Source organism: Convolutriloba macropyga, unplaced genomic scaffold, assembly GCF_964194025.1.
Source record: "Convolutriloba macropyga unplaced genomic scaffold, txConMacr16.3 SCAFFOLD_1261, whole genome shotgun sequence".
Lineage (NCBI taxonomy): Eukaryota > Metazoa > Xenacoelomorpha > Acoela > Convolutidae > Convolutriloba > Convolutriloba macropyga.
This window is the reverse complement of record NW_027449379.1, coordinates 378-12,703: the sequence shown is the minus strand read 5'-3', so window position 1 is coordinate 12,703 and position 12,326 is coordinate 378. Positions and strand designations below refer to the sequence as shown.

At 34.8% G+C, this 12,326-nt stretch overlaps 1 protein-coding gene across 3 annotated transcripts in view; it reads left to right on the top strand.

Annotated features, from left to right (window-relative positions):
• LOC142354996 (uncharacterized) overlaps window positions 1-8,585 on the top strand; it is a 32,248-nt gene extending 23,663 nt beyond the window's left edge. For 2 of the 3 annotated variants that reach the window (XM_075407309.1, XM_075407310.1), the window contains exon 5: window positions 6,393-7,249. In XM_075407309.1, coding sequence (XP_075263424.1) covers window positions 6,393-6,578 — 186 coding nt within the window. In that variant the 3' untranslated portion in view covers window positions 6,579-7,249. Of the gene's footprint in view, window positions 1-6,392; window positions 7,250-8,425 lie in introns of those variants that run through there. The other variant, XM_075407311.1, reaches the window with a different exon arrangement.
• The last annotated feature ends 3,741 nt before the right edge of the window (window positions 8,586-12,326 follow it).

Sequence of the window (12,326 nt, the reverse complement as noted above, 5' to 3'; positions counted from 1 at the left end):
GGTTTTCTGCAATTTTTTTCTGCAAACAGAGATGAGTAATTGCCGTATAATTTTTCGTCCTATCGAAGGCGTGTTATGGCGATCTTTTGTTTCGACTTCTCAAAGTGGTGTTATGACGACCTTTGTTTTTTTATTGGTGAAATAATTGTCTGTGGAATTAAATTCAAATAACGCACGTGAAAGCAAGATTTTTTTGTTGAGAGAAAGAAATGACGCGAAGCGGGAAAGAAAAGTTGGATATTTTCCGTTTGTGCCCCCCCCAGTGCGTTATGCGCCCCCCAGTTACAGAGAACGTGCCATTACATAGTAAATCATTATGTAAAAATATTGCACGTGCGTCTGGGGGTTGCAAATAATATGCGCCCACTAAGCTGGGGGGGCACAAACGGAAAAGATCCGAAAAGTTTATGCTATTTTATCTGTGACTTTTGACTTGTGCGGCTGTTTTGGAAAAAATAGCTCATAGGATGACGCAATATATCCAATCAAATTTGTTTTTTAAATTAACAAACGGTGTGTGAATTTTAACAAGTAATTGCTTGCTTGAAAGTTTTTTTTTCAATTTTTCATCCATTTATCTGACTTATAGAAGCAGGGATTACTGTTTTTCCGGTCAATTTGCTCCCTGACCACCTTTTTTCCCGTGGTTTTTGTCAAGGTTTTACTCTAACTCTAAAAGAAACAGAAGATTGCAGCTAGGTGTTCTCGGTGCTGTGATGAACTTTCAATTTTGGTCGGTTCCAATTTTTCTTTAATTGTTGTTTTGCTTTGTGTGAATTGTGCTGTATGTAATGCCAATTTTGTTTTGTTTTCAAACAGTTTCTTTCCTTTGCTCCTTTGCGTTTTCTGTTTTTGTTTTACGTGTCAATTTTGCTGCATGTTTATAGCTACTGGTTGAAAAAAAGGCAATATCTCAAGGCTGCTTAAAAATGTCATATTTGTTTGAGAATATTTTCCCCAAATAATGAAAGATTTTGAAAGTTTTTCGTTCGTTTTAACGTCGTTTTCCAAGTGGGTTTTATTTTGATCGTTTGTCTACCTCTTGGTATGGCGTTAGCTCGAAACAAATGGCAAAACAATGCTCTGCCGAGATTTTGTCTTTCGGAGTTGCAATCTCAAAAATTTTTATTGAAAATTTTAAATTTCATTTTTTGCTGCTCGGTTTTTGTTTTAGTTCATTCCTTTTCTTTTCTGCGGAAGGAGAGTTTCAGTTAATTTCATATTTATCCAGTGGAAGGGTAGTGGAGAATTTTGAGAAAAAAAAAGTGCGGAAGAAACTCTTCTGTGCTAAACTGGTGTTTATGATTCTGTTTTTTTTGCACATGATATCACGCTCAATTTTTTTATAATAGACTTCTCAATCAAATGTTTTTAAGTGATGCTTATTTTTGAAGTTTAAGTTTGCTTAACTTTTGCGGAAACGTTTCTTTTTTGGGTATATTTCATCGGTCTAACAAAAACTCGCTATAGTTGAAAGGTTACGTCTCCGTTTTCGAATATGGGTTTTAAAGTACCCTGGAGATACGAAAAGTAAATGAGCTTAGATGTTTCTGGACTTTTTTATAATGAAGAATAGTTCAATTGGTTTACCGATGGAATCTTCACCCAGCAAACTATGTTGACAAAACTACCTAACTCTATCTATCACCCTCTCAACTACCACCCTCTCAACTATCAACTACATTTTTATACGCTAATTTTTTGAATGGATTTTTTATTGCACTTTTCACATCGCTTGTGAAGTGGGGATGATAGTTCACTTTAAAAGTCGAAAAAAATTTGAGGATTGGATAGTTAACAGGTTTTTACTTTGACAGGAAAGAACAATAAGTTTTGATATAGTTTCTTTTCAATTAATAGCTTCAATTAAAAAATTTTCTTGTTTTAAGGAGCAATTTTAAGAATACTGGTGGTTAATACTGTTATCTGTTAATTTGCTTAAATATCAGTGCAACAAGAAGCAACTTCAGCAGCTGGAAACATATTGTTCTCTTCTTCCAAAGGACGGCAAAAACTTTAAAAATTGTTTGATGGCGTCAAGGCAACTCTCGGCTTAAATTATTTCTATTTCAACTTTATAAACAAATTAGCCTTCAGGTGTGATTATAAATCATTTTATTGAAAATTTTCATTGCCTCCTTCTGATGCAATGGATTTTTGAACGTTGTAATATGTGGAAAAGGCAAAAATACCGATAAGAAAAATGTCAGTCAATTTTTTGCTTTATGAGAAGAATTAGAGGTTTGCATCTAAAGAAGTAGTAAAAGTTTTTTGTTTTTAAAATCCCGTTTTTACCTTGTTTTCAAATTATAAATTATGGCCTTGAATTACAGTTTCAGTAAAGAAGATTATTTTTATTCAAAATCTCAAAAAAACGTGCCATTTTGAATTTTGTACCTCTTTGGGAACAATTTACATATAGCATTTTGAGTGCAGAAGAAACCTATTTTAGAGAAAACTGTCCAGCAATGCAACGGCTGATATAAAATTTTCTTAGAAATTCTTCGCTGAAAAGATACCTCGCGGTTTTTTCAAAAAAAATTGTTAATAAATCAAAGTATTGTTCCAAATCAGTTTAGATGAAAACGAGAAACTTCATCCTGATTGTGTTTATGTGGAAATTTTGTTAACCCCTCCGTTAGAACAATGCTTTTTTTGAAATGGTTCAACTAATGTTTGTCTCGCTTATGCAATTGATTTGAGCAGGGAACCTCGGTCATAAATGTTTTCTGTGACTTGATAAAAGTTTATCGCGAGGTTATAAGCAAAACAAAAATTGTTTCATACAGAGCCTTCAAAAATTTTTCCGTAATAAAAAAAGACAATTGAAGCGAAGTTTTTCTCGTTCACTTTCTCAAAAAATCTCATATTCGGCAGAGAGTCCTTGACTTCCAAACTTCTTTTTTATCGCTGATGACCTTCTGCCCACTTAAATTAATTCTGTTGCGGCACTAATTGTAATTCGGTCCGACATCTCCAAAAAAAATGAACGACTCTAGTCATGCGTTGTTTTTGGAGGCACCTGATATCCTACCTTCTACTATCGGTAGCTCGAATCTCAACTCTGGGGCCAATTGTTTGTTTTTCGTGCCTTTTGACTTAAAAGTAGACACATCTTTTCCTTGGTATTCTATATTTTTTTCACTTGGATTATCTTTGTGTTGTAGATTACTAATTTCTACGTGATCACGAATGTGCTTTTTGTTTTTGGACTATTGGAAAAGCAGCAAAAGAAGGCGTTAATCCTCTTTCTATGTGGTTTGAAGTAAACATATAGAAATCTGAAATTTGGTTTTGCTATGTCAGAGAGCATTTCTTGGTTTCTGGCAAACGTGAAAGTCTTTTTAAAAGCAAAATGTATTATTACTTTGCGCAGAACTGATTGTTTTGCTGTTCACTAACTTTCTCTGATTTGGTAGACCCCTCTATTCGTTTTACTAGCTCTAATTCACTAGTACTGGCGTCTTTGTTCTTGTGATTGACAAAACTTTTTTTATAGAGATTTGAGCTCTACTTGCATTTCTGTCATGCTATATTCTTCCAAAATTTTTGCTCAAATAGTAAAATAATTTTTAAAAAAATTTGTTTCCTGAACAAAGAAAGAAGGCGCTTAAATATTGTGAACAATTAAAAAAGTATTCAGGCAAACGATAAGTTGAACTTCTGTTCATCCGATCCGATCTATACATATTGCGTTTTCAGTCCAAAGAGGGGGAGCGAGAAAAACCAATTTTTTAGGGCAGTAAAGCCCTCCAGAGAAAATGATCTAATTCGATCATTATCAGACAAAGAGACTTGGATCTAATTGAGCCCGCTGACTCTGAATGAATAGGCAGCATTAAAAGTATTGGAATTGAAGTGTGATTTTTCAGATTGACTTCAAAATAGATGCTCAAACCCTCAAATTTTTCTTGTGTTTGTCCAAAATTCTCCTATACAAGAGGAACCTTTAGGAGCAAATGTCCTCTCCACACTTCGTCTATGCAATTATATCAAACAAAATGTAGAATTGAAAAGATGATACACAACTGGCATCTTTTGTGATGCTGTTTAGCTTATACTAAAGAAAATGATTTTTTAAGCGTTTCTGGTAACGCAAGGGAATTCTGAAATACAATTGAAAATTGTATGATCATTCGAGACTGAAAAAAATGCAGACTGAAATTGAGCTACTTTTTCTCTGCCTACAGGAAGCAAAATTTTTTTCACAAAAACAAAACTTGCGGTAAAAGTGAACCTGTAATTGAATACGCTGTCAAAAAGCTGAAACAAGATATGTTCAGCAACGAAGCGCGAACTCTTTACTGCAGTTTTTTTACATCATATTTGGCTCTACTTTTTGGCAGAACTTACGAACAATGTTTATTATTCGTATTTTCTGCTGTTATTTTGTTTATTATAAAAAATTGTCTTGAGCTTTGCGGAATTTTTGTTTTTTGTTTTTTTTAGTTTCACACCAGCTCTGGATTTGCCATTTTTCCTATAGACAACAGACATGACTGGAGTTGCTTTTTTCAAGGTTTTCCAGAAATTGCCAACATTTTCAGTCTCTGTTTGCTGTTCGTTCACATCTTTTTTGAAAACCACTAAAAATTGCCAGTTTTATTTTTTTGCATTCAGCTCTTAATTTTTCTCAAATCTGAGTTGTACCAATCTTGTATATACATTTTGAAAGTTTTATAAACAGTTGATAAAGTCTACATTTTTTAAATTTTCTGGATATGCTGCATAAGTACAACTCAAGTAAATGTTTAACAAAAAGTGCTCTGAATATCTCTAAAGTGAAAGTTATGGTTTTTTTGCTCTTTGTTGTCTCTCAGTTAGAAGAAAAGCAAAAAGTCTCTTTATTGAAGTACCAGTCCCATAGCTGCTCTGCAGCAAGAATGTTGCTTCTGCAATGTCAAGATATTTTGTACATGACATCATCTTTTCTTACTTGATTCTTACAACATTTTGTTCTCTAGAGTACTTGATCTGTTTACACTATGCTATTGTTTGCAGTGTTTAACTCTAAATTTTTATTATTTTTCAAGGTTATTGAAATTTTTACAAGAATTTTTTGAAACCTTAAATTTTTGCACCAATTTTTTTAACAATGTTTTGGATGGAAAAAAATTGCTTCAAATTTGAGCGTTTGAGAAAATGTGTAAATATTGGCTGTGTGAGTTGCTCAGACCAGAGGATATACAGGTTTTGATATTAGAGCAGAGAATGAGGCCAATGTCAATAATTAACTTTTTGCTTTTGCGTTTTCTTAGCCAGTTTCTGGGATGCAGCCCCTCTCTCATTTATGTTTCACAAAAAAACACTCTTCAAAATCTCAAGAAGACAATCAGAAGTCTTTTTTACTGCGTTGTTTTCAAACCGTATTTTGCAGGAAAAATTTTCAGCAATTTCGAGAAATTTCAAAACAAAAAATCATATTTGTTTTTTTTTTTATGAAAATTACTTGTCATAACCATTATGCATGTTGCATCTGGTGAAATTGAACCAAATGCAGTGATGATAATTGAGAAAGTTCTCATAATTTTGTATAGATTGTGGTTTGCAACCTGTTTTGCTCAGCCTCAGGCTAGAGCTTACATCTTTTTTTAAAAAAATCTGATCCGCTCAAATAAATCATCTTTCTGGTGAGAAAATGAATAAATTAACTTCTAAGATTGATATGTTGTACAAATTTCCGGTTAACTGACGAAAAAGAGAAAACAGCAGTTGCACGGTTGCACTATCCACAAACACAAAATATATTAAATTTATTTGCTTATGATTGTGTTAAAATTTTCTGAACAGAAATATAATATATAATGGACGAGTTTCGAGTTTTTTGTCATTGAAGTCTTGATGGTAAATAAATTATTGTCGCGGACAATTTGACCAATAATTGTTTGCACATAAACCTCCCTTTCACACAATAATCGAATTGGCTTTTATTAGAGCAAAACTAATTGTTTTAACCCATCAAAACGACAATATGAACTGGTTATGACAAAAATGTAAAAAAGCAAGGATTGTTTGAAAAGCAATGCCGTATTCCATTATTTTCAGGCCATTATAATTTAAGCCCTCGTTTGGGGCTCTAGTTGTAAACTTTGCATGTTGAATTGATGAACGTTAAAAGGAACACTTTTGATATTATTTACATTAATATTAGTGCCCAAAGAAACGATGATACACCCTGCCTTGTACAAGATCTTGATAATTCGTGCAAAACTTAAAATTCCTCACCAAGATCTTGTTGATCCAAAATTCTTTGGAACAGCTTGATATGATCATGATTAGATCTTATCAAGGCTAGTCAAGAAAATGAAGAAGAGTGACGTGATTGGTAATTGTGACTTGAATGTGATTGGCTAATATATTTGAGTAAGAGGGGACTTGGTGATGTTCTGCAGATTGTGCCAGCTGTTAGCTCAGATGAATCGGGCGGCAATTTCCAGCCTGTAGAAGTTAGTTACCTACACTCCGTAACATCAGCCAATCAAATCTATCAATTAATCCAACCAATAGCAGAGCGCCCAGCGCATACTCGTTGCACTCTATACACTAGAGTTGTTCACACAGACAGAGATACGAAATGAATTTGGGTAGATTAATTGTTGCTCTGTCCCGCACAATTTGGGAAAAACTAACATCACAAACTGTAATTTTGAAACTAACAGCTAGATTTGTCCGAATAATAGTTCAAATTCGAATATTTTGCAATTTTAGTTTTAGTTTCTAAGCTGAAGTCATTGGCTTCGTTATCTTGTTTGTTGATTCTTGTAAAATTTCTGACTATAAGCGGCAACTTTTGAAATACTAGATATGTTTTTTTTACAAATTATCTTGCAATTATTGCTCTTATATGACCCCGTTTTGACTAAGTAAAAGTGTGGCTAGTGAAAAAGTAATTAATCTAGATTTGTTTGTTTGTTGATTTTATCCTTCTTGATTTTGTTGTAGATTACATCTCGGATTATTCCTTGTTAACGTCTGGAAAAAATCTAAAAATATAATTCATCAATTTGTCTCTTACAAATTTTATGCAAAACGTAGCAAATTATAACTAAAAAGTTACGATACAGAAAATTTGTGTAGGATAACTGTCTGAGCATGATTGCTTTGTCGAAATTATTTGTATATTTACAGGTGTGTTCATGCACGCATGGCTAACTTTTTAATTAACTTTCGTGGCTCACTTTGACAAATACAATGGCCTGTAATTAAAACTGGATAATGATAATATTCTTACTACAAGACACATGTACATAAGAGGTTAGGTAGTACTTGTAGGCAATATTTTACCCGCTTTCGAGGTTACTGAGGTCAGATTTCACCAGGGGTATTTTTCCTCCTCTCTGTCCATGTCTTTCATCTCTCTACAGGTCGCTTGCTCGCTTCGTTGTGAATGAATAGGAGGAATGAATGAATGAATTATATTGCATCCATAATTGATGAGATGAATATTTTCTTTCCCAAGGCCCATAAAAGACCTATTTATCAACGTACGTTTGGAGGCAATTCGAGTTACGCTGGCATAGGTTGTTGGTTTTTGTAAAATTAATGAGTTCACGTTTGATTAAAAATTCTTTCCTCACGGAAGTTGAAATAAAATGTGTACATGCACCAAAATGTGGCGCAAACTACAAAAAAACTACAATTAGAAAGAAAATATGAGTTGGCGTCACAAATTTTGTGGATCGGGATGTCAGAAAAAACTGCCTACAATTATATTATTACTTTCGATAATTAATGATCAAAATGCTTTTGCGCATTTTTGGCATAAACGTGACAGGAATAGGGCAACTGAAAAACTTTTTTGTCGATAATAATTCAAGCACTCAGCAAAAGTTATGAGAAAAAAATTTTCCGTTTTGATATAGAATTCTACAATCATGGGACTGAATTTTGGGAAGATCGGTCCAAAATTTCCCAGTGATAGAAGTATTGCAAAACTTTTTGCCCTTATACCTTACCACTCTCCTCAAAATGAAAAAAAAAACATTCTGGACGGTGAAGGATAGTATCACATTGAGATCTTGTCAGTTTGTACCCCCACCTTGTGCGTTAGGCACCCCCTCCCCCTCCCCCTCCCCCTCCCCTCCCCCTCTCACCAGTTAGTTACAGAGCACGTGCCATTATATAGTGAATAATTAATTAAAATAAGGCGTGTGCACTTTGGGGTTGCAGTTAATATGCACCCACAAAGCTTGAGGGGGGGGGGGGGGGGGGCTGAAGAGATCGCACATGGAAAGTTAGTAGCATATGCCTGTGCTTATAACGCAATGCTTAATGTGGAAAGCGAGCGGATCCTTGGCTTGTCTCTGTGTTCGTCTGTCCTGCTCTTTTTTGTACAGGTCATCCGTTCTGTGCTGCGGTTCTGTTGCTGGCAAAACATCCTATGCCAAAGCTAAATCCTTCTAATTCCAGTTCAATTTTGTTCCAGGGCGATATTTGGGTAAGAATTTCGTCGCAATTTGGGCATAGTTGTAGGATCACCCGTGGGGCACAAATCACGCGTTTATTGCATCTGCAATTCCGATCATTTTTGTTTTTTTTTTGGTTTTGACCAATTTTGGCGACTCCAACATCCGAAGACGCCCACCACCAACCCCCCCCCCCCCCCCCTCCCAGCAGTGGAAACTGACCGTTTGTAACTATCCATGTTACACCCTTATAACGATAGATATAATTTGTGGTGCCTATAGTCCCACCTCTTAATAACTCGAAACGGTTTAAAAAACGCGCATTGGTTTGTTAACGTTTGATACTTGTTTTTGATTAGATTCGAAAAAAAACCGCTTGATGAATATATGCATTTAAACTAAAGGGAAAAGTTCGGAAAGTTCCAAAGATTCGAGCCCCAACGGTGGTCCTAAGTGTGCGACTACTTTGCGACGGAATAATTTAGTAGCGCATATAAACAATAGCAGCTCGTATGGTCACGTGACTCTCTCTATTAACAATATGCCTCCTTTACAATGTCCTGTGCTTCGAATGCGCCAGCTGCTGTCCTCTTAAGGTTTTTGGTCTCTTTCTGTATTTTTAAATCCACGCCACACACGCCAACACACCAACACACTCTCTCTTTTAAATAACAAACAACTGAAATGTTTTCGAGTCTATAATTATACGTATAGTGCATTAGTATATATACTGAGTATTTTATAAGTCCCGAGTTGAGAAGATCGAAGCAAAAAAAAACAAAAATAGTTTTGCACAAAAAAATCAGATAAGTTTGCAATAGTGGTTGTCACGGCTTCAAAACATGAACCCGAACCCGAATCATAGTAGAATTATACACCAACAATGAATCATGAAATTTCAAGTCTATTTATTATGACCAGACTCTGAAATTAATAATTGAACTCTGATTCTGGTCTTTTACTCCAAGCATAGAAACATAAGTTATTCTGTATGACTAAATTGTGAAAAATCTACAAAATCGGTCCGTGTGTGTGGTCTTAAACCTAAAAACTTGGATGTTCTCGATCAGGACTATTTCATGCTCGAAATTGTTTATATGTACACTAGGGGTGCTTACGTATGTTTATATATTGTACTCGAACATTTGTGGCTATGAATGAACTCTGTTGACCTTGAGTTGCAGCTGATATCTTAACTGTACTTGTTTGACCTCTAATCTAACTGCATCTGTCGTATAGTGTGTCACGTGGCCTATTATCTATATACTATTTTAAAACATGCGAGTGTATCTTGATGTATGCACTACGCGTAGCCAATTTTTAACAAAAAATCATATTACAATTAAATATGTTTACTATTATAAATCATGAAATTTTGAAGAAAACTATTTTTTCAAATAATCTTCAGTTAACTATCATTTTAATTGGATTTTAGTACTGCAATTACCAAAATGGCAATTTTTGTTTGAAAAACCGTTATTGAGGTCAATCAAAAATTTTATTTAATTTCTTCGATAGGTAAATTAAAACTGAGCGCGTATGCAGGGCCAGTTTCATCAAAATTTATCGATGTCAAATTAATTTGGAGAGTAAATCTTACAGTAGTAAAATCAAGAAGCTGGTCTTAAACGCCAGTTATACTCATATCGTTGCGATCATGATCGTTCTACAATGTTGTTTGTTTCGCACTGACAAAATTTATCATAAGTCTGTAAAAATCTGTTGACTTTAAACAATATCGACTGTATAATTTGCTCAAATTAGACTTTGTTGTGTTTTATTTTCCCCAAGCGAAAACTGGGAAGCAACTTTTGTGGGGTTAAATTTGTTGTTAATTTCTTGGGGATAAAAACCGAGCAGCTACATGGAAACATTTTTTGAGAAAACTTCTCGCATTCAATAATTTGACCCGTTTCTTGCATTCAACTTGATCCGTTCGTACGGCGTCTTTTTTCGGATCAGTGATGACCCCTAACTTATGTTTACTCGTATTTGACAAAATATGTACCAAATTTTGTCTCGTGGTTGCGTCAAAACTGAAACTTTCTGCTGTGGAAAAATTTGTCTAATTTTTAATCATTTTCTTCGACTTCTGGTACCATTTAAAGTTGAAACAACTTTCAGCAGTAGACACACTCATAAGAGATTGAAAAACAGAAGCGGAAAGCAGATAAACTGATAATTTAATGAAACTAATGCCAAATAGTTCAAAATTGCTCTAGTTGAGTGATATGGAACAACAGTTTTTGCGGTGACTTTCGGACTGCGACAGTCCAGATAGACTCTCGGTTCCATGTTCCTTGCGGGTGCCAACTGTTGCGGCTTTTTCAGGCTACTGTTGAGGTTCGTAATGTTCTGCTAGCTCGATTCACGAAAATGTGAGCTAAATTTTTGATGGCAGTGAAGACCCAGCGAAGACTTCCTATAAGACGTCCTGATCTTTCTTCGAACGCGTATGTTTTGCGAAAGCTTATTTTATTTCACGTCGTCGGCATTGACCTGCATAGTTTACCGTAGCAAAAGATACAAAATCTACTTTCATCATCTGTTCTTTTGGTAACGAGGTTTGTGTTGAAAATAGGCTCTTCCGTCTCAGTGTCTCTGCGGGCGCCATCTTTCCACGCACTAAACGCAAAAAAAATTTAAATTTCTTTGTCTTAATCTAAATAACGGTTGCTTATGTTTTTGTAAATCAATTCACTATTCGTTGCTTCAGCGCAGATTGTGAAAAACTAGGTGTTGCTTTCTGCCAAACTCTGTATTTGCATACTTCATTGATAAACTATCGAATTAAATGATGCAATCACGATTAAATGAATCTGTAATCCTTGTATCTTTCGTGTCAAAAATTAATTTTTCGTTTATTGCCAGAATTATTCTTTCAACACGGAGCTGAAAATATTTTACTATATATATATATATATATATATATATATATATATAACCTTCTGGCTGAACAAATATCAAGCTCTGTCAAAGTACGTTGATCAGATGACCTTGTTAGCTAAAAGAGAAATTTCTAAAAACTTTGTTACATCATGATATAGTTGTTTTATTCGTCAACTTTTTTCGATAGATATTTCCAAAACTTTCAATGGCTCTGAGAAAACACTTTTCTTTTTTAAATTTTATAATGGTCCACCAAATTCTATTTGGATTTTCTGATTCGGGCACAGCATTTTTTTGTAATTGATTTTGATTGGCGGAAATGACCAGTTTAAACGACTGTGGTGCGTGGTTTACACTCTATCGATTGTCTTAGCAGTACTAAAGTAACTGGTCGCGTTATTATGAAGATCGCAGTCTCTAGCGTCTTTGAACTTTACCCTTGCTAGTGTTAACTACTAATGGTGTCTTGTGCAAATTTTTTCCACCGAATTATTAAAAAGACAGAAATAAACTGTGCAGTCTGCTTAACCAATTTGAATGCAATTCTGGGAATGTTGCGGGAATTTACGTTGTGTTTGTGGGCAAATTGGGGGTCACTATTGACCAGAGAGTATCAGGGCAAGAAATTTCGGGCAAATTATCTTTGCCGACCCTCTCATTTTGGTTGACACTGAAATAGGGTTTTAGAGGGTTAGAGGGGGTCAAAAACTAATTTGCGAGTTAATTTGGGGCGACAAAAAGTTTTGATGGCTTTTCTGCAACTACTCTAAATAGGTTTTGAATGTGATGAAAGTTACGCCTAGACTATATGTTTTTGAGTATTGCAGGTTTTGCCGTTTTTCAGGTGATGCCGTGACTGGCATATTTTGCTGCTGGTACATTATTGTACTGTTTCCAAAATTGTTTTCTATTTGTTCTATAAAAGTTAGCTGGTCTTCGTGGCGCATGTAAACGAAAGGAGTCATCCTGAACAAGAAGCTGTGTGTTGTTTATTTTTATGTTAGTCAAAAAACACAAATCAAACGCGCAAAA